We start from the raw sequence: 25,515 nt of genomic DNA, 5'->3' as shown, positions 1-25,515 counted from the left end.
ATAAATACAAACATAGTAAAACAATCAAAGAACTAGGAACTTCTGAAAAAATTAGAGTTGATGTATTTTTTCCTTTCATTCTTTTCCATAATTTCTCATTAAGTCATTCTGTTCTTGGAATGTGGTGTGGTATTCCAGTAGTATTTTACAGGATCTGTATTGCTTTAATTACACCTGAGGCTCCCTTGCTGTACAGCTTCAGCTATTAGGAGAATATTTTTCCTGGTGGTTTTTTTTTTTGTTGTTGTTTTGTTTTTTAATGTATATGAATACATCTGTAGATTACTTTTTTCAGGACTGAAACTGTAATTTTTATAATTTTCTATCTCTGACAGTCATTCTGACTGTTTTTACTGGTTTAGAAAAGAAGAAATAAATGTACGCCAGGGTGAAATTTGTGTTCAGACTTGCAGTCTTACAATGATTAAAATAATTGTCAATCTTTTATTTTTATGCATTCCTTGGACTGTAAGACTGGAATCTATGTTAGGTCTTCCCCCTTCCAAAGTGTGGATAATTGTGGATGGAACTTTAAAAAAACAGGCAGATAAAATGAGAAGAACCTTTCTGACTTACATGCGTGTGTGTGTAAATATGAGTGTTCATTCCAGCTATGCCACACCTGTCAAAATGGCAGATCCTTGGGCTTGAATGGTTTCTTTGTGTGAGTGCACACAGTAAATATTTGTATCAATGCATTTTCATGCATCTCAAAGCGTTTTTGGTTAGTGATTTGGTTCAAGGCCATTCATTTTTTTTTTTTTTTTTTTTAATCTGGCTAGTATGTCTGGTGTGTTATCAATGCTGTTTTGAGCACAAAGCCATAAATACAGCACCACAGAGATCGCTGGAAAGAAAATCAACTCCACCTCAGCCAGAGCCAGTAGAATGTGTCCTTAGGATAGGAGACAGCTTGAAGCTGCAGGTTTTCTTTTTCAAGGTGAAGAGTCACAGTTCAAAAAATAAAACTTCAGACAAGACAAACTTGATTACTTATATTGGATGGCAATACCAATAATCATTGGACAGGAAAGTTTCCTGAACAGGCAATGCCAGACTTAGGTGTGTCTGATGTACCCTACTGCTTTTCTAAAATCTGTAATACTGCATGTTATGTTTATTTACTAGGGTGAAAATGCTGGCGGATTGAGCACAACAATAATTCAGGCCAGCCCAGTTCCTCCACAGGAACATACAAAAGGAAATCTAGAAGACCACTCATGTCAAAGAAATAGAAAAGAAGCAGTACCTAGTATTGACCAGAAACAAGAAGAAAATGAACTTGCTGGTCTTCAAAGAAAACCTCATAATGTCCTGGACCAAGAACTGACCAAAACTGAAGGTTTTCTGAAGAATGAAAAGCAGCTTCCATTTATTCCTTCAAATGTACCAACAAATCATGAAGAGCGAGAACATGTTAAATCAGCTTTACCAAGTAAACTCGGCACCTTTCAGCCGCTTTCTGTCAATGGTGATGCACAAGAAGTGTGTCAGGATCAAACAAACAAAGCACTGAGACAAGGATTACCATCTCTGAATGTATTACCTGTTTATTCTGGGTTAAGCACCTGTTTGCCATGCAAACAAAACTCATCTGGTGAACAGTGTGTTCACATATCAACTGTTAAATCCCATGTCACTACCTCTCAGAGTCAAGCAATTCCTTCTTCTGTCCCCACCTTGCTTACAGGGCATTCTCTTGCAACAACTCCCTTTGCACAACAGCATCTGGGAACTCTACAACCTCCAGGAAATGCAGTTCTGTCTCAATGTCATGGCTGCAGCTCTGCAGGATTTGGCCTTCCAGCAGGGCTTCCTTGTTCTGGTATCCCAGCAGGACATGTTGAGAATCCACATATGTTAGGTATTCCTTTCGGTCCAAATGTGGGTCCTGGCCGTTTGGGTGCAGCTTCACTTTATAATCCACACCCTACTTCGTGGAATAACAATATCTTAAATATAAAAACGTGTACTGGACAACCTCTTGGAGCCGGTGGAAGTGAGTGGCAGTTGTCAAAGTCACCTGATATTGGTAAGTGTGATTTTTACAGTGTGTTTGAAATACAGCTGTGGACAGGAATGGTGATAGTGATGTTGCTTATGTTATAGTAAATAAAATCAAGATGGTACTAAGTGTAACTGCAATTATTATTGATGCAAACCCTATTGCTAGTTTTCCTTGTTTAATGTTGTTCTCTGAATTCAGTGTCTGTTCTTATGGTTCCCCTAATGGTCTTAAAAACATTTCTCATCATTTAGAAGAATTTCAGCATTCTTCCATATTAAGTAGTTTTGTGTTTGTGTAAAGGATCTGGAACTACCTTTTTCATAGGAGGAAGAGAAATCCTAGCTGCAGTTCAAACTAGGCAAGACAAGTCATGGTCTTGAAATTCCATTGTATTTTATCTGGAAAGTAGAGGACATTTCTATTTCCAGCCTAATTTGATATTAGCAGTCAGTGAAGGCCAGAGCTCATAAGATGTTTGAACCCCATGGAGAGTTGAAGTTGTTTGCTGGTTATGAAGGGGAAGACAAGCTGCCAAGTTTCTTCTGTCCTTTCTGCTATTACTTGGAATCTAGACTTAACTCTAAACCTAAGCCACACAAATTTGTATTTAATTTTAAAAACCTCTTTTAACCTACAATCTTGTTAGTTGTTTTTTTGCTATACCTTTTTTTTTTTTTCTGGCTAATTCTTTCAGCCTAAATGACAAGCTAGTGGGGTTGAAGATTTGAATCTGTGACAGTTTAGAGCTTGTTTATTGATCGTTCCAAATCATTGATCTTGTTAGTGCATTTTAAAATAATAGTGCATTTTAAAATAGTGAAATACTCCTTACTTACATTTATACTAACAAGATTTTGTAATAGTAATGTTCAGATTTTCTGAGTTGGGCTAGTACTGATTAAATTGTGACTACTGAGTGTTTTATATCAGGTGTGTATGGAATGTGGTGTTTCCGTAAATATTTATTTTTGTGACAATAGAACTTTAAGATGTAAATTAGAAATTATCAAAATTTCAAATCTGCTTTGCATTTCAAATGCTTGTGGAAAACATTCTTATGAGAACTGTAGGAGTCAGACATTTCCTTGCCATAATGAAGCCTTTGTCACATGAGCTCATAAGCTTGGTAGCAGCCTGAGTACTGATTTGCTTCTGAGTACTAATAGTAGCATATTTTCTTCCAAAGGACATATAATAGTACCAGAAGAACTGAAGTTCCCTAATGCCTGTTGTTTGGGAATTGCATCACAGACGATTCTTAGTATTTATAATCCGGCTGACCGGTGGTTGCAGGTCAACATTGGAATACTCAGTGTTTCAGTTAATGGGGAAAAGGTAAGAGATTTTTTTTAATAAAGCTGAATAATACCAGATATATCTTACCAGATATCATATGTAAAATTAAGGCCCTCTTTACAGATTTGTGATTTTTTTTCCCTGTTTTATAGTTAATATGCACAGAAGCAAATGCTACTTTCTTTAGCCAGACCACCTGACTTCTTCCAGCCCATAGACTTTGTGAGGTAAATGCCACATGAGGTGATTGATCCATAGAATTGTATTGTGTGCATGAAGTATGGAAGGTTTGAGTTCATGGATTAATCATTCCCACCTTTGTGCATGCAAGAAAAGTCAGAAAACATCCTAAGTCAGAAAACATCCATTCTGAAGACTGTCACTGCTGAAACATTTTTGTCAGTTTGTTCCTCATTTTCTTGAAATCAGGAGATCTTGAGTGGTGGAGAATGAGAAATACTTGGAGCTGACTTCAAGCTAGATGGGTTGTTCTGTGCATTGTAGGTAACTTTTAGGCCATAAATTGGCTGTATTGCACTTCAATTTTGTTAAATTCTTCATACTTCTGTTATCAAATTAATAGTTCCAGAAGTAAAATATATTGAGAACTTGAGTTAGATTGAAGGCTCATCAGAATGATTTAATTTATTTTATTGATGGATACACTTAGTAAAGAAGAATATAACAACAGAACAAGCATAGGATACTCTGAGCTTCTGGCAGTTTGATACTTGGTAACTTGAGTTCGATGGTATTTCTGTTCCTACTAGTTTTTGGTAGACTGCTCTTTATCTAGCTAATCTGTTGAAAATATGCAGTGTTGTCCACAGTTCAGTTCAGTTGTAGATGGTATAAAATATTGCTTTTTTCTTTTTTAAGTATGGTTCTTGCTGTTTTTATATAGTCCGTGTTACTGAGGAGGAGCAGACAATGATTTGCTTTAAATATTGCAGCCTACAAGTCTTAGAAATCCTGACACATCCCTCAGGTATATTCTTCCAGCAGATGTAGCATGTGTCTTTTCAGGAGTATGATTTCTGGTTTTGATCTTGTTTTCTCAGAATGCTTCCTCCTTAAAAAACATCAAGCCACAATTCTGTGTGTTCATGTGTATATATATATGTGTGTGTGTGTTCATAAGAATAAGGATTTGTTGCATAATTTTCTAATCAGCTTCATAGGGCTTTTTTGCAGCTCCTGTAACCAGCGATTCTGTTGTATCAAGGAGTGATTTTTTTTTTAAATGAAATTGCTTTACAGTTGTTTCTACGAATAAATATATGCAATTGTTTGCACAGTGTGATTAAAACCAGTATTTTTTCAGTCAGCTCTGAGATATGCTGCTGTTCTTTCTCAAAAATCAGGATTTTGTTATTAATTTTCCCAGTGTCAATCTTTCAATAGATGGTAGAAAGAAACTTTAGCAATTTTCAGGGCTGACTTCTCTGTTTAAATTTAAAGAAAAACCCGGCAGTTGAGCAGGATGCAAATGGGCCATGGATATGAAGATGCATTAATTAAATGGAGGAAAAATATATACAAAATGACTGTTAAACAGTGGTGCCAGATAAATGTGGTATTTGGAAAGGAAATGTCTTCTGTTAAAAGGCTTGTTTGAAAATGACAGGTGTTTTGTTTTTCAGATGGATCCTGTGAAATACCAATGTCTGGTTTTCAAGAACAAAACCATTGTGGGACCTTACTCTACCAACGACCTGAAAATACTTTTCTTGCCTTCCTGTTCGGGGATCTTCCAGTTTATCCTCAACGTTTCATCCTGGCCAGTTTCTGCAGATGCTGAGACAATCATTCAGTCAGAAGCTTTGGCAAGCAGGGTAGTTCTGACAGCAGTAGCTGAAAATCCTAATTTAGAAGTAAGTTGCTGCTTATTGTGGGTCTTTCATTGTTGTTGTGATTTTATGAATAATTTAGTGACACTGGAAAATAACAGGATTGCAAGGTTGTTCCTCAAAGAAATCTGGAATTTCATGTGTTTTGAGTGGGAATATAAGAAAAATTTTGGGAAGGTTATTGCTATCTGGGAAGTTCCAGTTGTGGAAAAGCAGCTACCTGGAAATGAAGGATTCTGTGTGGAAAGAATAAGTTAAAATGCATTACTTTTTCATTGTTAAAAGACTGGGCAAGACCTTAAACATCTGATTCTTAGGAGGTATCTGCTGTGTTGGATTGGGCATTTAATGTAACAAAAAGCATTTATTTCCAATTGTAAGGATTTTTTTATTTTTTACATCAAGTAGCTTTTTCCTGTTTTGTTTTACTACCTCTATCTTGTTTATGATTGTAGAGAATATTTTTTTATTTTGGACTAATTAAAAATCAAAAGTAAAATGTGCTTTTGTTGTGTGTCTTACCATGAAGAACTACCAAGTGGGAGACAGTGAGACATTAATAATTGAATCTGGCTTCATATGGCTCTAGATTTAAGAGTATGGACAGGCAGAAAAAGTATCCTCCAGAATGATACTTATTGAGGTGCCTGAACAAACTACATGGTAGTCTGTGACATGGTTGATAAATTAAAATTTTCAGTCATCAGCCACAGCTAACTTTTTTTAAAATTTATTTATGGTGGTCTTTTAAGATCCTTTGGGCTAATTGTGTTTTGAAGTAATGAATGCACAGGAATGGATATAATTTTTAATGCTTCTTTCGTAAGTTTTAATTTATTTTTAATGCATTTTTTTCTTTTATATGTAGTCCATTCTCCATGTTCTTCATAGTGTACAGTTCAAACTTATGTCATCTTTAAGTAAAATTTAAACCCTGTGCTCAGTCTCTGCATGTTGTTACATTCTTGAGATGGGAAAAAGTACCAAATAAAAGCTGTATTTTACTGCAGATCATGACACTTAAGTGTTTTTAAGCTAGCAAACTTAACTGCCCCTTAGTTATTTTCTTAACTTCTAACTTGCTGAAATTAGTTTTTAACTATCTAAACCAGACATTTCTTATTTGCTGACAATAATCATGGTTTAAACTTACTTTTAATTTGAATTTCCAAAATAACTTGATTGTGTGCTGGATTTTGGTGGATAAACATTGCACTAAGATTGGCTTAATTGATTAAGGCTTAATTGATTATAGCCAATTGACTGTAACCCATTCTAATATCAAAGAAAACATGATCCTTGAGACTCCTACCTCTGGTAGGAGGGTTTGAATTGTATGTGGATATAGAGCTAAGAGGATGGAATAGACGAGTTACATCCTTTCTTTCCTGGTGCTTTCGTGGGGTAGTGTGTTTTGAAGGTTTTCCTTTCTTCTAAGTTCTGTTTTTTTTCAAATCAGGTAGAAACAGGAAAAGGAGATTGCCTGGATTTTGGTGACTTGCCTTTTGGCAGCTGGAAGGCTCTTCCCCTAAAACTTATCAACAAAACCCATGCTTTTGTGCCAATTAGACTTATTATTAATGCAGTAAGTACAGTAAACTTCTATATATGAGAGTTAACATCTTGTGATACTGAATTTTAATAACTAAACACTTTATGTTGCATATCATTAAGAAATATGTCTTGGACCCTAGATGTAAGGTTCCCAAGAAGTTTTTTACTAGTCAGCAAATAAATATATTTTGCAGGGTGGTGATCTGATTCTGCTGTAATGGTACCAACAAAAATGCTTCTGGGATAAGTGTGTGGTGTTTTGTTTCATGTTGGTTACTTTTTATGGCTTAGCCATGCAATTCCCCCTATCTGCTTTGATAGCACCGGGCAGCAGATAGGAAAAGGGTTGTGTTGCCTAAACTTTCCCTTTGAGAAGCTGAGGAAGCTGGAAGCTAACTCTCTTCTCTCTGAGAAGCCGAAGACACATTCCACTATTCAAATGGAAGAGCTGACTGTTCAAACAAGCAGCCAAGGCTTAACATACTCTCTCTTCCTCTGCAAGAGCAAGGATGGGACTCTTCTCTATCTGCTTTGTCTCCTGCTAGATAATGGCCTGTCTGAGAGGCTACAGTGTGGTCCTCTCTGCATCTCTGGCAGTGCAGTTATCATGTTTTTGGTTAGGCTGAGCTGATTTGTGCTGTGGGAAGAGCTGGCCTTGTGTCCTTATGCAGGGAAACAAGAAAGGACTAGCCTTACGTTAAGGTGGATGGGGTTGTCTTGGGGACTAGTGATGTTTGGTCTTGAATAGCCAAACTTCTTGAAGCCATAAACTAACCAGATTCTGGTTGTCCCCTTTTGCTGCGCAAGGATTTCCTATAGCTGGGCTATCATATGCTTACCAAAACTACAGCCTAATTTTTGATTATTTTTTCCAAACTACTTGAATCATTCAAAACTTGTCTTGCATTTCTCAGCTTTGTCAGCATTGCTCTTTGTGATGATAAGAGATTTAATGCTTGTAATACTTCCTTTTTTTTATAGAATGCAGTAGCCTGGCGGTGCTTCACCTTTTCCAAAGAACCTTTTAATACTTCTAATGAACAAATGGATGCAGTTTCTCAGACAGCAGCTCCATCAGTTCTAAATCATGTGATACATGCAAGCTATGATGGGCAAGTGAGTAGTTTGTAGTTGGCCGATTCTTCTTTTTACTTGCTGTCTGAAATGAAAGTGCTGAATGTGTGAGTTCACAGTAATGAGCTTTGGGCAGTGCACCTTTTGCATGTTTAGGTTTTGTGGTTGTTTTGTTTGTTTTCTCCTCTTCATAATTTTCTCCCTTCCGTAAGGTGAGTCAACCCATTTCTTTTTCAGGATCCTGAAGCTTTAACAGTTTGGGTTCTGTTCCATGCACCTAAGAAACAAATTTCTTCTTCAGGTAAAGTAACTTGATTTTCATTTCAGCTGAAACTGATTTGACTTTTAATGTATACATGTGTTAGAATTGCAGGAACAGGCTGCAAACCTGAAACCTTGTTTGGTTTGTGTGCACTAATATTTCAGGTATCATATTTATTTTTAGTAACTGTAGGAGGCAGAATACCCCTATATCTTAATCCTTTATATATTACCAGGGACATTTTTACTTAAGTGTGAAGCTGTATAAAGTTTGTACTGCAAGATGCTTGGAATTTCTGTTAACTTGTTTTAATGACGGAATTAAACCACCACTTAAGAAAACATTGCATCAATTGCAAAATAGATAATAAATCTGAAGAAACCTCTGAATTGTTCTGGTTTCCTGAATAGAAAATAGTACATATATCAACTGGTTTGGCTGGTGTGGTAGGATGGGGGTTTTTGTTTGTTCAGTCACATTTAACAAAAAGGTAAAACTCTTAAATAAGGTCCTGTGAGACTTCAAGAGAGGAAAAAAGTGTAGCAGGAGTAGTGAGAGAGCTTCTGTTATTATCACTGCATGAATATGGTAAGATTGAAGAGTAGCTGAAGTGAGATATATACATCCATAGGAATGGCCTTTGCTGTTGGCAGACTTGCTTGCTTTTGCTACTCATGAAATTGTTCCTAGATTCCTTGGGTTCAGCAGAGGAATTCCTGGCAAGAGTGGATGTGGAAGTGGATAGTCCAGGACCTAGCACTGTAATTAAAAGTATTTCTCTCAGAGCAAGAGCTGGAACAGCAAAGATACATATTCCAAGTCAGTTCCAGGTTTGTGTTACAAACCTATATTTACAAACTGTATTTCAAGAACAGTTTCCCTCTCCTAACCTCCTGCTTTTGTAATATTTGGTTTTATTATGTATGTATATATACAAACATACACTTATTTAATTTTTACAGAAAATACATCTGTCTTCTACTAGTGTGGGTTTAAGAGTCAGGCAGAAGCTGCCATTGGAAAATGCTGGAAACATTAGTGTACATTTGAAAGTTAAGGTAGGTTGGCTTTTCCCTCCTGAAATCATGATTTTTGTGATGTTCATATTGTATTGAAGCTAGAACTGAGCCTTGGGATTTTAGCTCAGCTTTGTGGTTTGACAAAAGCTTTACAAGTTTATGTAAAGGGAATGAAAGATGTCAAAGAGATTAGCTTACTTTTTTCGAAAAAGCATATCAATGTTCTTTTGCTCAACTTCAGTTTTATTTTTCATAACAAACATACCTTTATGATTTTTACTAAATTTTATCTAAAAGATTTGTTATATGTACAAGTAGTGAAGCCTGTGCTGCACAGCAGGTGTTAGCTGGTAAAGCCTGCTTAAGGCAAAGATTACTTAGCATTGGGAAACATCTGTATTTTCTAACAAAAAAACTGCATTAGGTTTTAGTGTACGTCTTGCCAACTCAAAGTGAGTTCTTTTCAGATATGCAATGTCTTTACTTGACATTTTTGAGAAACAGTGGAAAATATGGTTCCAGAGTAAAAGATAACTGAACACATTTGAAACTTGCATTTCAAAGTCAACAGAAGGAGCTGTTGAGAAGGATTCCATTTTACAAAAAGAGGTTTGTTAGCCCATCTTTTCTAGGATCAGAGGCCAAGGAAACAGGATATATGATTACTGTCACAAATGCCACATTAAGTGCTGATATTGGGTGCTAATTGATAAAGTTTTGAGGACTCCAGGTGTATTCAGATTGTCTGAACTGCATGTACAATAGGTGCACAACCAGACTGTATTACTTGTTGTAAAAACATTTAATCCCTTAAAATAGATAACTAACCCTCCCTTTTGCCCTTGCCTGCTTTCAGACATCAGATCAGGACAGCTGCTTTGCTGTTGAACCTGAGGACCTTTTTGTTTATCCTGGAGAAAGACATATAATGACTGTCAATTATTTTCCAAAAAGCACAACAACTACAGAAAGGTAATGTAACTGATTTTGTGCTGCATGTGTTAAACTGAACTACTTTTGACCTTAAGGTAAAGAACAAATAGAAAGTTTTACCCGTATGAGAGTCTTTGTCTTCAGTTGTTTTCGTGAGAGTTCTCATCCATTACAAAAGGATTTTTGTTAAGGTCCACCTTTTCTATTGATTATCTGCCTCTTCAGGTATGTATAGCAGAATGAATAGATAATATTTCCCATCAAGAAATATTCTAAGACTTGTTTAGTATAAATAAATGCTATAAGTCCTGAGGGGCTCTATATGGTAGTTATTTCCAAAGGACAATAAAGCTTCAGAATACTTACCTTCAGCAGCCATTTTGGTTGCTTCCCTCTTTCTCTCTTTGCTGAGGCAAGGGGAATGTTGTTTCTATTTTATATGTAAAAAAACTCAAGAATGGATCAGGATCATAAGTATTCATTTGTCTGCTGTAATCAGATAGAGCTTTGTTCTATACAGCACTAATGTACAGTTCCTTTTGCAGATGGAAGTAGCAGTCATAGTTTTGCTCATTAGCATCTGTTGAACTTCATTCTGGAAAACAAACTTGATTGGTGAAGTGACAATTAGGATATCATGTGAGAGTTTTTGGCAATGACAGGGGTCTGACTCATTTCTCCAGACCAGCCTTTCCTCTCTTGTTACATGATTTCCACTCTCTGCTGTTATAGAGCAAGGATGGACAAAGGGGTATCTTCAAAATGTGCTCAACTTCACTAGCAAGCTTAACCAGGCCTCCCCAGTGCGTTTAAATTAAACAATGAGAAGTTCTGTGCTAGTGACAGTAAGATCCTATTGGATAGGTTGAATTTTTACAGGCTTGAGGTACTCAGGATTGGAAACTTTGTAGTGTCGAAGTGCTGCCAAAAGACTAATAAACTAATTGTGGCAGTAAGGAGGGTCCATGTTTCCTGCTGATGGGATTCAGGGCTTTGTCAGCAGGCATCATAGGGATTCACTGACAGCTAGAATGGAGGTTCTTGAAGCTTTTTTCTTGACTTAAAGTCTGTCTGTGCTATAGCAAATAATTCAGGCTATTATTTAAAAGCTAGATTTCCTTCCTTGGTGCTCCTGGATATCTCACACCTGTAAAAATTCAGTTAAGTTCCTCATGGCATTCAAAAAGCGTCTCTTTAATCTACAACCAAACTTTGTTTCTTTCTAAAATTAGTCAGTCAAAATAATTAGAAAATAGTATGGACAAAAATATTTTGCTGAGCTGTCATCTCTGAAATATTTATCTGAATCATTTCCAGACGAATACTTGAAGTCTCTGTAAGGTACATGTAGCCTGTGTATTTTACAGCCCAAAGGATTTAAATTTAGGGCTATGCCTGAAGCTGGCCTTTGTCATAAAACAAAAAGAAGTATTTATATTTACCCCTCAAGAAGGTAGTTTTAAAAATTTCTATATAATACCGTTTCAGTTATGTTTTGATTTCATCAGCTAATCTTGTTCTGTTGTGGGATTTAATTTTTTTTTTTTTTTAAGTGTTTTGAAAATCCTCGTGCTGCCATCTGGGCCTCAGTTGGAAGTGATGCTAAAAGGTGAGGTAGAAAACACAGACATGGGGAACAACAGACCTGTGTCTACAGCTGCTGGGGGCTTAGACATTCCACCCATCCTCTCCAACAAGCAGTTTGTTGCCTGGGGAGCAGTAACACTTGGATTGTCCGTGTAAGTATAAGTTGGACAGTTCTTCATAGGGAATATAAGTATTTTATATTGCACTTATTTGAAGTAAAATTTCCTATTCACATTGATAATTTGCAGTGAAAGAAGTAGTATATTACAATTCTTTTTCTTGTGCAAGAAAGTTTTGGAAACAAACTGATCTTGTTTGAGCTTTTTGTATTCTCGAAGACTCCTCAGTTATGATTAGAATATCTGGTTCTCTACATTTAATATGTCATGCAAGTAGAAATTAGGAGAAAAGTATTTTTCAATTAAGTTGATAGAAAAATTCTTTTAGTTATTTTGATACCTCTCTCTTTCTAGAGATTAACTATGCTATTATCCAGTCTGTGTAATGTAATTTGACCATCTGAATAGCATAAACTGTTGAACATCCCTTAATTGATTTGAATGTGTTTCAGTGTTAAAACTTATTAGTGATGGAGAATCTGTTTTGCCCCTAATTATGAATTACTTTATCCTTCAGACTACTTCTTGTTCACACTTTTTTAGTTTCAAGTTTACAGGTTTGGTATTTTATGCTTTAGTGAAACTGTTCATAATTGTTAAGATATATGTTTATATGTAAAGTCTGCAAGTTTTGCAGATCTCTGAACTTACAGTAATTATTACTTGAAGGACTAATCCACTGTTGATTGATACTGAACTTTTTGAGGAATCTAATGATGTTCCTGGTGGTTTAAAATCAAGCCAAGAACTGTTTCTGATAGCTGCATTTCTGTTTTTCTGATTTATTAAGGTAGTGTGTTTCTAACAGTAATTTTGGTTATTTGGTGTTTGGGAATTGTTGCTTCTTTCCTGTATGTTGCTGTCTTTTTATTTGCTATTCCTCCTGTAAAACAGTTTTAATGAACCCTTGGTTTTAGGAGGCTGAAATTATTTCTGTAATTTTGTTTCAACAGAGTACAAAAGAGTATCTGCCAGTGTTGATAGAGAGAGGTTTTCCTCTCTCTATCCTCCTCTTTTATTCCAGCTGCAGGATCTATTCTCTTACATTGTCGCAGTTTCAGGGCTTGTCAAATTCATCTCTCGGTGTTTTTTGACTCAAATGACAAAGGCACTTGGTCTTGCTGGAGATGTTTCTTACCTCTGCTGAGGAAAGCTCTGAGTACCAGAAGCCTGGTCAATGCTAGGATGGATCACAGTGAAAAAAAAATAAATTTGGCCAACCTGATTCTGTCAAGTGACCTTTCTGTGTTGCTATTACATTGAGAAGTACATGAAAAGGAAAAGTTATCCTGAATTTAGTTCTTTGCAACTGTTCCAGTGAATCTGGGCCAGACTACTCACAAGACTTTGCTTCTGCATAACTAAGTGCCTCTGGATAATCTGATTATAACTGTCCTGCAGTGAGGATTTTTAAGGAGTTTTGTATTGATACAATACTTGTTGATTTTAAGGTTCAGGCTGTTAAGTACAGTATTTGAACTTCAGAAAAGCTATATATATATATATATAATTATTTTTTTAAAATATACATATGTATATTTGGGGATTGTTTTGCTATATGAGTATTTGTGTGTTGTGGTGTCTGACAGGGTTGGAGGTGTAAGTTTGACAAAACAGAAATAACTTTCTATTTAACATACTCTATTGTTCCAAGAGGTAATTTTTTCCATTAAATTACTTCAAAATTGACTGTCTCAGTTCCATTGTTTCCATGAGTTAATCTATGCAGTTAATTTGTATTTGCTGTAAAATCTAACCAAACATATTTTTCAGACAGAAGAAGTTAATCCTAAGAAATGACTCTCCATCTGCGACCCAGCATTTAAGATTGTTGATAAGAGGCCAGGATCAAGACTCCTTTCAGGTGGCTGTCATTAAAGTTTCTCTTTAGTGGTTATGACAGTTACCAGGCTATGTTTATAATGAAAATGGTTTTGCCCTGAAGTGTTAGCAGGCTGTTTATTTGTTTTGAGACTGCAAAGATGAGTGTGGTAGCAGAGCTTAAGCTATACTGGCATCCTCAGGAGCTGCTGAAATAGGAGTGCTGCAGCAAACTGGAGCTCAGTTTACAGTTCTCCAAGCTGCTGCATCACAACAGAGTCAGTACTTGGTGGGATGATCCATCAGTGGCCCTACTTGGAGGAGGGAGTCAAGATGAGAATAGAAAAACTGGAATTAGTCTTTTGGAATTGCCCTGGCTAAAAGATCTTTTTGTTATGTAACCTGCATTGACTTATATCCCCTTTTCCCCTCAAATGTTCAGATTATTTAAATCTAAAATCTTATACTGACAGAGAATTAATGTAGTGCTGGTAAAGTTCAGCCTTGACAGGTTGGGGATTGAGTCTGTTTAAACTGAGAGGCATCAAAATGTTCATTTATGGGAATATAAACTATCTTGGACTTTGTCTTTTTCATTGCAAATTAAGCATTGCAACTTTAAATATACCGCTATCAAAGAAGTTAATGTGGAGTTCAGAGAAGCTAATTCTTCCTTCCAAGTGTGGCAGGTTTTACTGCTTTGTTTTTTTCCTATTATAGTCACTCAGTTCTGATGTCTTTGCTTTTCTAGCTGCAAAGTATATTTGGATCAGAAGAACGTTTAACCAGTAACTGGGAACTCAAAATGCGTCCCAAAGAGGACGCCACCATCTACCTGATCTTTACACCCACACGAGTAACCTGCTGCTTTGCAAAGCTGGAGATCAAACACCTGGGGATTCGATCAAAGCCAGGAATTAAGTTTACTGTAAGAGTCCCAACATAACTTCTAATAATTTTAAATGTAATTTTTTTTGTAATTATTGAAAATCTAGCACTGAACAGCTGTTTCTGTCAAAAACCTGAAAATTCAAGATACATATTATGGGTATCTGTATACTTGGTAAAGTCATAGGGGTGCTAAATTTTACCCTTTGAACATTAGTATCAATTTTGCATGCAGTTCTTTTCTTTGTGAGGGATGAAATATTTTATGTACTATAATAAAAGTAGCCCAAGATTTTAACTCTAAAGGTGTTAAAAAATCTGAACTTGTCTTGTTCTATAGGTAGGTCTTAAAGAAACTTGGAGGTAGAACTTGAAAATGATTGAGTCAACTTAGGTTTTTCTATTTCTTCTAAAGCAAGGGCTTTTCAGTTCACATTTTTAACATTTTCATTTGTTTTTCTGTCACTCTTTATATAGTTTACTATAGTTGAACATAATAATTTTTTTACTAAGAAGTTTTTTTCATGAGAAGTACTGTTTTTTTGATGGTGGGGTTTTTTTCTCTTCCAGATACCATTATCTGGATATGGAGGAAAAAGCAATATAATTTTAGAAAATGTTAAAAAATTGTCAGATAGCTTCATGGTTACACTGGAAGGGTCATTGTCTGCAAGATTACAGCAAGCTTCCTTCCACGTGAGAAACACAGGTTCCCGGGCTGCCTATGTTAAAGCCCTGTGCTTGGGAGACCTGCAGACAAAAACAGTGATGGATCCTCGGGTTATGACACTGTCTCCAGAGAAGTTTGTACTAAGAGAAGGAGCACATGAGGTAAGTACAGTGCTTTTTTCTGAGTAAATTTTATGCATTTAAATTAAATGTCATCAATGAAAATGTCTTACTAGTTCTTTATTAAAATCTCACCTAATTTTTGTTATGTCCTGTTTCATTTGTATTGTAGTAATCTGTTGACTCATATTCCAAATGTTAATACAAACAATAAGATTTTTCTTTTCCCTCAGTATGTTGTCTGTTTATTTTATCAGGTGATTACTGTGACATGGAATCCAGAAGCAAAGAACTTCCATCCAAGCATGTTGGTATCAACAGTATGTTTTTTTTGGGGAGATGAAGTTTTTAGGCAGCAGTATCGCAGGTAAGACATGCTTCACTATTGTAAGAGACAAGTGTTTAATAAGAAGTTAAAGCTTGGGGTATGTGCTGCCACAAGTATGATTTTAACATACTTCCAAAATGAGCAAGAACGAACTAAAAGATGCTGATGATGATGTGTAGAGATCTATTAAACCTTGCATCTGTGAGTTGTTGATGGGAGTTTGTTCATTTATGGCTTTGCTTACATACTGTAGCTACAGCCCTAGTTAAGGATTTAGTTCTATTTTAGCTTTCTTAAATTAAAGTGTGTTGGGTTTTGGGGAAATGCTTGCTTTTTTGTATAGAAAGAGATCTGTGTTCTGTCTTTGTATCTCTCTTTCTTATGTGCATGCAACTTCAATTTTTAAAGAAAAGGCTCATGAAAAGAATAGTATTGAAATCCAGGACTATTGAGTTCCAAGCAAGGTTCATGTCTTGGTTTGTTGTTGGCTTGGTTTCTGTTGACAAAGAATGTGCTTGAGTAGATGTGTATATGAGAAAAATAACATTTAGATATGCTCATGACACATTAAGGAAACTTCTTGAGAATACCTTGCTGATCTTAAATAGTGGCTGTGTTATTCTGCATTTCATTTTCTGTAACTCAAATGCACAGAAATGGCATACTCTGCTTTCAGTGACATAAGTAGCACTTGTGACTTGTGCTGTCCATGGGGTATAGTGGAATGCAGAATATTCAGGCTAGGTAAAGCACTACGCTGCTGATGATCATAATTCAGTGCAGAACTTCAAAACAGCATTATTTCATTATTGCTTTTAAATATCATTGCCTGACAATGTGTGGAAGTCGTGGATATTCTTATTCAAATGAAGTGTGAAAAGCAACTGAATTTAACTGCATGACTTTGAATAAAAAGTTCATGGAATAGCTGAGTTCCTGGCCTTGATGGGAAACTGGATTATTTTAGATATCTTAGAGATGCTTGTTCCTGATTTTTTGTATGAATTGTTTTGTATGAGGCAATGCTCACTATCTTGAAATCCTCCCTAAAGGGCTGAAGTACTTAGGGAACAGTTTTGGTCTACAGATCAACAGAACACCCACCTAGAAGCTCAATACAACTACATAGGTATTATTGGAAACTTTTAAAATTTAGATTCTGGGTGTTGATATGTATGCAAAATGACTTGTTGATTTTATTAGTCAGCAGACTGGAATATTGTTCTTGAAAATAGTGATCTAGCTGGTTGTTTCCTGGTGGGAGGTTCTCTGAAATCTCTCATGGTAACTTGAAAGAGATGTGTATTTCTTGCAATGACCGAGTTCTCTAAGTCAGTCCAACCCCATTCTATAATTGTGCGCTAGAATGAGAACTTGATTTAGGACTTAAGGCAGGAATGTAAAATGAGTACTCTGCCTCATCTGCCAACTTGTGCCCCAAGTCCCTTACTCCAAAATTAAAAACAATCAGCAGCCCAATAAGTAGCTTAGACCTGAGAGTTAGCAGTGCTCAGGTATTTTTTCCTCCTCTGACCTTACCTGAGTGCCAGACTTCCTCTTGCTGACCTGTAGCTTCCCATTTTTCCTAGGAATATTTATATCCCTGTGCCTCCCAGTCTTTTCTCTTCTGTTGGCAGTCATGCTCCTTGGCTCTGTGTTCCTGCTGTTGGCTGGCACCTGCTGCCAACTCTGACATTGACTAGTCAATTTTTCCTCTCAAAAGGCTTTCACTTGTAACCAAAATAGCATTCTCCTGCTTCCTGTGGTGATTGAAACATCACTCAGATGCCTGATGTACTTATCAAAAATCTAGGTAGGTGTGACTGACAGCAGAGAACAAGTATGGGAAGACAAACATATGGTAACCATTATTTCAGTGTTTCCTTTTACTCTGCAGCAATAGAGTAGGTATTTCTTTAACCATTTTAAGACTGTGAAAAGATTTCAGTTTTAAATGAATGCTTGGGCTTGGTGTAGTCAAGAAATTGAGGCATTGAAGACTGTAGTCAAAAAAGATAGTGCTGAGATAATGTAGCTAGGACTTCCCTTTTGCTAACAGAAGCCAGACTGAAGGAACTGATAAGGAACTGATAAATCATGAGAACTGTCAAACTAGAGCTTCTGCATCCTGAATAATCAATAGGCCCTATGAACACAATACAATCATAAATCAAACAGTCCTGGGAAAAACAGGATTTAGCTGTCACGAACACTAAAGGTTAAAAAGTCAGAGCTGAGGAAGACAATCTTACTTCATCATTTTGGGACCCCACCCCATTAAAAAGACCACCGACCCATTTCAAAGAACAAACTACGCATGCTTGATGGCTTTTTGGGCTAATTACCATACGAAGTGGGGAATGGTGGTTTTTTTCTTTTAAATAAAAAGAATTTTTCCTTTTTTATGTAAACACAAATTCTTTCTTCAACAGCTGGTGCTTCGAGCCTTGTTTTAAAGAATACATATTGCTAACTTTTTGTTCTAAGAATAGAAGGAACAAGAATTGAAAAGCTGGTTCAAAGAGTTCCCCTGCCCGGAAACGGAATTTCAGAAACCCTAAAAATTAATAACCAGTAATTTGGATTAAGTGTCTAGGCAATTGTATGGGGTTTTTCTTTTAAGTACCTCTGATGGAGAGTGATTTAGAGATTTGGAAAAAGCGTGCTAAAGGCTATTGAAGTGATCCAATAGGGGTTGCTAAGAAAATGAAGTTTGTAATCAAGCAGCATTTACCAGATCCCAATTGCTGCTTGATGCCGTAACAGAAAAAAAAAAAAAAGAAATAAAATTCTTGATAAGACACCGGGGCAATAAAACCCTAACACCTGTAACCAGTAACTATGTAATAGTAAAAGAAGCGGCTGTCCAACCTAAAAAAGGCTTACTTTTACAAACCATTGAAGTTTAAATTGGGGAATAGTTATTATAGACACTATGTGGAAAGTTGTAATTATTGCTGTAATAAGCTTAACCATAACAAGGGTCAATGCAATACTGCGTAGGTACAATGTGACTGAGATAAACAGGTGCCAAAGAAAAGCTTATGATGCTTACTCTCGTAAGGCTTTAAATAAGATGCTAAGGGTTATGGGAAGGAAATGTCCTCCATTTAGACTCAAAATAGAGGGGTGTGCAATAAAAGAGTATGACTCAAATACCTGTAATAGAAAGGCTGTGATCCCTAGGTGCCATCTAGAGATCTCTCACTGGGGTGCTAGGAACAGGGTTGGGAGTATTTCACCTATAACCCTGTGACTAGTACAGTGGCAGCCTTTGTTGTAACTATACATGCCAATAGTCCCCTAAAGATTAAATCATGAGGGAACTGTATTGTACCCTTCTGAACACCGAATGTGAGCACAAGAAATTGAAGGAACTGTTAATCTAGAGCCCTGTACTGCAAGAAGACAGTTAGGATCTGTCACTTTGAGACAAACAGAAAACTTCACTGGTGTATACAGGGCAAGGTTGTGTCTGTCCAAAGATAGCATGCTGCATTAACCCAATTCAATTTGTGTGTTTGCAATTTTGTTAGAATTAAGGGATGTGATTTTTCCTATCAGGCTCCTGTAAGATACTGCCTGTACCCATAGGAACATCCCAGAGTGAAAGAAATCTTAAAGGAAATTAAAGAAGAGGGAAGAAGGACATTAATTACAATTCGCTATGACACAGAAACCATCAAAGGAGTATTTAAGAGGCTTGAGGAGCATCTGTCCCATCACTGGTGGGATGTGCTTTTGGGTGGTCTCCAGCAGCAACTGGTATACTAAATGCCTTAGTCCACCCTATAGTTGTGTTGCTTATTTTGGTTAGTATAAGTTTAGTTTTATCTGTTGTGATGCTTGCTTGGAACTGAAGGATGCTACAACGAATAGCAGCCTTAACTTCATTATCAAAAGCGTATGGCTTGGTCTTAAGAGACACTAGCTGTACAGATTGGATTGATGAGAAAGACTCTTTTGAGTAAAAGAATTTACTCACTTTAAAAAGAGAAGTGGGGAAAATGAGGCATTGAAGACTGTAGTCAAAATAGATAGTGCTGAGATAATGTAGCCAGGACTTCCCTTTTGCTAACAGAAGCCAGACTGAAGGAACTGATAAGGAACTGATAAATCATGAGAACTGTCAAACTAGAGCTTCTGCATCCTGAATAATCAATAGGCCCTATGAACACAATACAATCATAAATCAAACAGTCCTGGGAAAAACAGGATTTAGCTGTCACGAACACTAAAGGTTAAAAAGTCAGAGCTGAGGAAGACAATCTTACTTCATCATTTTGGGACCCCACCCCATTAAAAAGACCACCGACCCATTTCAAAGAACAAACTACGCATGCTTGATGGCTTTTTGGGCTAATTACCATACGAAGCGGGGAATGGGAGGTATCAGAGCTATGAATATGCATTTGTAGTTTGTGTATTCAATACTCCTGTAGATAAAAGGCCCTGTGATGATCTGTAAATTGCGCGTGTGTTTCTGGGAGCTATCCCACATGCTGCCCTGCGTTGTAATAAACATACACTTTCTAACTTTAAACTGTTAGAGAGTCTTTGTCCGTCATAGTTGGATATTGGTATTAGATCAATGTCCATAGTTTTTTAATAAATCAAAATGATGAAGTGAAAATTATGATGGATTCTTATGATTCTTATCAATCTTTTCAATTTGTTGTTTCTGGTATTTTGTTTAATTTAATGACTCCTGTTTATCTCTAACAGAGCTGTGGTGCATAAACCTGAGGTAGAAAAACGCATAGTACCAGAAAACAACTTATTGAGAAATGCTGTATTTGATGAAGAATTTCCAGGGGAGCAGCTTGTGACAGAAGGTAAGACTACAACTTCTTGAAAGAAAAAATGTAATACTTGTTTTTATGTGGCAAATGTGCTTTTGGCTTGAATCCTAGTTACTGTTTTGCTATTTTTTTAATAAATGTAGAAGAAAAATTCTGAATTTGGCCAGTTGTATTGGGCAAAGCTTTGTTCTTTTTCTTTCCCCAGTCCAGCTGAGGAGGAATGTGATAGAATGGCTTTGGTGGGCAGCTGGCATCCAGCCAGGGTCAACCCATCACAAGAGAATTTGCCTTTTTTCATTCAGTTTCTATTTAGTTAAATGATTTTTTTTACTTTTCTCCTAGCAACATGAAACCCTAGTCTGTAAATATTATAGCATTAAAAATCCTGAGTTTATTTGGAAAGTATTTGCCTTATTAACTATTGAGAGAGACTCAGTTTGTTGTACACAGATACATTTGAAAACTGAGAGGCAGACAACTTGACTGACACCAAAATATATATTTATTTTCCTTCCTAAATTTAATAGTTCTTTCCTTGTGCTTTTTAATAAGGAATGCACTAATAAGAATACAATATGTTGTAAAGGGTTTCTTAAAGCACACCCCTCAACTGTTCAATCTCATAAGTGTCATGAACAAATTTACTGTCAAACCCTGTTCTTGAGGTAATTAATTATATTCCCATATGGAATAACTTACTGTTCTAAGGCTACTGTACCTGAATAAATGTGATCTGTTTCTTTCCCTGTGAATTGTATATTGTCTTTACTTGGAAAAGTAAAGGGTTTTTTTCATCATTCATCTTAGTTGGGGTAAAATCCTAGTGAACATCAGATACTTGGGTTCTGGAGTTTCCTTTGAAGGTGTTAAGCCAGTGTTGGAGAAAAAAGTAAAACCCAACTCTAATTTGGCATAGAATCAAATTGGTATATAGCATTTGTATAAAGGTGGAAATGATGTGATATGTTTTTTTTTTATATGTAATATTTAGGGTATTTTTGAATTGGTGTGTATTCAGATTTATATGTTGTATGTTAGTGTTGAGCTATGCCTGATAACTAAACGTGCAGAAAGTAGTTTTGGAATGATCTAGGCTTTCTTAGCTGATGGATTATTAACTAGGTCTATGTCTTAAATCTCTGAGATGTAATTTCTGAGTATTATAGAATTCTTCTTACTAGAATTTCTCTGTTACTCTCATTTTTAGTATGTGATGTCCCACAAGAGACAAATGATATCCGTCTTTTCTATGCAAATATGGAAAAGGTTCTCCTTTCTGTGGTTGGATATTCCTCTTGTGATCAGGATGGCTTTCAGCAGTCTCCTGGAACCCATTTGGAATTGGACAGGTACTGAAACCATAATTAGTAATTATATGTATGTAATTATGTTTTTGTCTTGTGAGAGTGGTTAGGCATTGGAACAGGTTGCCCGGAGTGGCTGTGAAGTTTTCATCTCTGAAGAAACTGAAAACCTGGCTGGTCAATGTCCTGAATCACCTGCTGCAGCTGACTCTCCTTTGGGCAGGGGTGTTGGGCTGGGTGGTCTCCACAGGTCCCTCCTGATCTCCAAAATGTGTTGCACAGCATTCTGTGAAACTCAACTTGTGTTGCCTTCTTTCTCTATGCAGTACTTGTTTTCTCTGTGCAGGTTTTATTCAAATTATATTATCTTCTGAAGATAATTGTTTATTTTAGTTCCTCTAATTCTAAATGGTGCCTTTCACTTCCAAACATTCTGTGAAAAAGTTGTGTCCTAATATAGGTGCTGGATTGTTTTTTTACTTAATGGAGAATTGAATTAAATTGAAGGCCCATGTAGAAAGTATTGTACTTTAATAATAAAATTTTGAGAAATACTAAGAGTAGGCTATTATAATAACTCGGGAGATTTTTTTTTTTACTGCTTTTACTTAATGTAGTCTTATTTTCAGGTTTGAGAACTTTGTCAGACATACCGCTTCAACTTTGGATGTTCTTCCTGTTAAAGGACCTCAGGGTACTTCTTTATCTGCAAAAACGAAGGATCTGGTTCCGAATCAATCAGATGCCCAAGAGACTTGGGCTGTTACACCTGAGTATTTGACTTTGGCATCTCCTTCTATTGGTAAGTATTTTTTGAAGTTAATGAAATAGCCACTTCACTATTAAGATAACTGTACAGCATAAGATGTTTGTAAGTATGGGTTGGCCATTAATCTTCATGCAGGCTTGATTTGAACACAGTTTTGGATAAGTTATCAGAGGTAATGTGCTCTGTATATACACACAGAATGCACTGCATACATAGGAAGATTTTAAAGCAAAGTGAAGGTAAAATTAGGGCATAAAATAGTTTCTTTTCATTGGTGCATCTCTGTATCTTGGGCATTTTTGTGAATTTTCGTAAGTGTTAGCTTTTTTTCCTTGTGTTACAGGTGAAACAGCAGATGTTGGACGTGTAAAAATTCTCAACAATTCTGATAGAATTTTGACATTTGAACTTTCATGGCCAGCTCACTGCCTTACTATAACCCCACAACATGGAGCTGTTGAACCAGAGTAAGTATATTCCCATAAGTTCCTTTATGTGTAAAAGTACAGTGAGGTTTTGGAGGAATTTATTTTTAAGTGTGTAACTAATTTAGGAAATTTAGTTGGGTTTTAGGAATTTACTTTAGTTTGCTTAGACTGTGCCCTGAAATTATTTTAGTTCCAGGGTCTAGACTTTTTATCAACTAACATGCAAATCTAGCTTTATTTAGGATCTTATCCTTTTACAGTCGTGTATAATGGGAATGTTCTGTCACGTGTATAATTACCTCGATATCAGGAATTTTCTGTGCCTGGAAGTACTATTGCATAATTTTCAAGGAGCTGAATGGCCAGTGAAACTTAAGCTTTAAAAATCTCTTTTCACAGTAGTTTTCTGTTTAAAATGTAGCTGTGCATTTAAAAACAAACACCTCCTCCCTTCCCACAACCAAGAAACAACCCCCAAAATAACAGTTCTTATAGAAGGCTTCTCTTCTGGGGACTTAGTGTTTTCTTTAGCAAATGTGCTGATCTTCCTCACAACTTGATTTTGGGATGTTTTTCTATTTTGAGAAAACTGGGTTTTGCCATTCAACCTTTGGCTTCTCAGTGTCTGTACGTGTGAAAATAATGCCAAGCCAGTGTCAGCTTGCCTGTGCCTTAATTAGTAGTTTTTGGAAAAGTAGTCATAATATCACTGTATATGTGTATGAGACTTTTCACGCATGGCAGCAAAGACTTCCACAGTTTATGTTTGAAAGGTCTGCTCACCTCTCCCTTCTAAATTTCTGGTGTTTCATTAAGGTTCAGTTCAGAACAGATTTAAGACCATGTTATTAAACTATTCTCATCTTACAAAAAAAAAAAGGTTTCCTAACAAAAAATAGATTTTGCTTTCAGAATTGTATTTCAGAAGTTGCTTTAACTTTGAAGATGTTTGCCCAAACATACTTTCTTTTCAGTTCTGCCTTGCTGATTGCATTTTAAACACTTAATTTCTTATTCATGGAGTAGATGTAAATTTCTGAGAAACTTTCATCGCTGAGGAGAACAAAATCAAGTTCCATGGAAGGGCTAGAATATCTGCCACTCATTGCAGATTCAATCAGTGCCAAGAAAAATAGTCTCAAAAAGTAGTAACAATGAATGATGTTCTAGTAGCTGTGAAAGTAAGGACATACTGAGTGTCTCATACCCTAAATTCAGGGTTGTCCAGCTGATTTCTTGAAAAGAGGGTATTGAAGGCCTTCTGCAAGCAGTTTTCTTGCAGTGTAGAATTTTAAAATCTGTTTACTGTAAAAATCCTCACATTTTGGGTCCAAATAAGTAGTGGATCAGGAGCAGAGGTCTGCAAGTAGGAAGCAGACCAGTGGGAACAGCAGACTCAAGCACATCAAGCTACACTTGCCCGGTTTTCTATTTTTCATGACCATCTCCTCGCAATGCCAAGGGCAGTCAACCTGTCAGAACAGAAGCCAGCCAGAATATTTTATACTCTGTACTGTGATGGCTGGAGCCTGCAGAACTAAACCTTCTTGAACTGAGTTAGGCCACAAAAAGAGGTGATCTGATTTCTCAGTGATGATGAAAGAAGATCCTGGGATCATGGCTATTAAAGCTTAATATATTGCATATCCGAATACCTTAAATTTAACTATTTGTAGAGCATCTTCACTTATCTGCTATCTTAAAAGGGCATCCTCTTTTGGGTGGGCTGGTGACAAATGTTGTAGATAGTGATTCTAGTATGAGAAAGTATGGGAGTCATACTGGTTAATTTTTTTTTTAGGGGCAGTACACTAATTCTGGTGAGTCCTAATCCATCACTTGCCAGTAGACCCACATTAATTCCTTGGAGTGGCCTAATCTATATCCACTGTGATAATGGACTAAAGGTACGTGGTTTACGTGAGACTTCAGATTGCAACTTTTTATTTTACTTTGTCAGTTTGAATAAAGTTACTAAAACCTTTTAGATTTGAGTCAGCAGCTCTATCAACTTCCATTATTGTATTTAATTTGTAAAGTTCTCATAAAGAAAAGTAGAGATGCCATTTTGTAAACTGAGATTTTTAGTTCATTCATCTCTAAAAAAATATTATGATGTGAACGCTAACTAACTGAATTTCCAACAAAATTACACCCACCAGTGCCTTATGCATCATTTTCTAAAATGCTAAAAATATATATGTAGGTGTGCACACATAAAAGTAGCCTGTATCATATTGTAAAATAAAAAGTTAAAGGAGTTATTGGACAAGTCACCATAACTCATTTTGAAATCCCTTAAGGTAAACTTGAACTTCTGGATGACAGGTCTATGATGAAGAATGTCTAGAACAGATTCTTCCTCTTCATGGATTTTACTCCAAGACATTTCCCTGATTAGGTTGAGGCATAGAAATAAAATTTATGAAGTCAAAAATTTTTCTTTTTTCTGTGTCAGAGCAGAAAGACTCCTTGGTAATCTCTCCTAAACAAAGAGACTTTTTATTTTTACAGTCAGTATGTGTTTTGGGTTATTTGTAACAATGCATGGGAGAAATAGACAGTTAAAGGATCAAACTTTATCTAATTTCCTTTTTCATGGAGGGAAGTGTGAGGTATGATACAGAACTGGAAACTGCCTTCAGAAAACCCAAACCAACAGGAAAGATGTTGAGAAGGAAATG

The 25,515-nt window shown here is 36.3% G+C and overlaps 1 protein-coding gene across 1 annotated transcript in view; it reads left to right on the top strand.

The window, feature by feature from the left end:
- The window catches only part of CEP192 (centrosomal protein 192), a gene marked incomplete at its 5' end in the record, with an annotated part of 58,528 nt that overhangs the window by 18,152 nt on the left and 14,861 nt on the right, over positions 1-25,515 (top strand). Inside the window, 19 exons of the mRNA XM_083859023.1 lie at positions 1,129-2,032; positions 3,195-3,343; positions 4,948-5,178; positions 6,614-6,739; positions 7,690-7,824; positions 8,020-8,083; positions 8,735-8,874; positions 9,007-9,102; positions 9,920-10,035; positions 11,550-11,735; positions 13,476-13,566; positions 14,275-14,451; positions 14,982-15,242; positions 15,458-15,567; positions 20,254-20,363; positions 21,538-21,679; positions 22,264-22,436; positions 22,747-22,870; positions 24,633-24,738. Coding sequence (XP_083715149.1) covers positions 1,129-2,032; positions 3,195-3,343; positions 4,948-5,178; positions 6,614-6,739; positions 7,690-7,824; positions 8,020-8,083; positions 8,735-8,874; positions 9,007-9,102; positions 9,920-10,035; positions 11,550-11,735; positions 13,476-13,566; positions 14,275-14,451; positions 14,982-15,242; positions 15,458-15,567; positions 20,254-20,363; positions 21,538-21,679; positions 22,264-22,436; positions 22,747-22,870; positions 24,633-24,738 — 3,441 coding nt within the window. The remainder of the gene's footprint in view (positions 1-1,128; positions 2,033-3,194; positions 3,344-4,947; positions 5,179-6,613; positions 6,740-7,689; positions 7,825-8,019; positions 8,084-8,734; positions 8,875-9,006; positions 9,103-9,919; positions 10,036-11,549; positions 11,736-13,475; positions 13,567-14,274; positions 14,452-14,981; positions 15,243-15,457; positions 15,568-20,253; positions 20,364-21,537; positions 21,680-22,263; positions 22,437-22,746; positions 22,871-24,632; positions 24,739-25,515) is intronic.

Source organism: Zosterops lateralis (genome assembly GCF_965231275.1).
Source record: "Zosterops lateralis genome assembly, chromosome: 1".
Classification (NCBI taxonomy): domain Eukaryota; kingdom Metazoa; phylum Chordata; class Aves; order Passeriformes; family Zosteropidae; genus Zosterops; species Zosterops lateralis.
The sequence above is the reverse complement of the archived record's forward strand: the minus strand, read 5'-3'. Positions and strand labels throughout refer to the sequence as shown.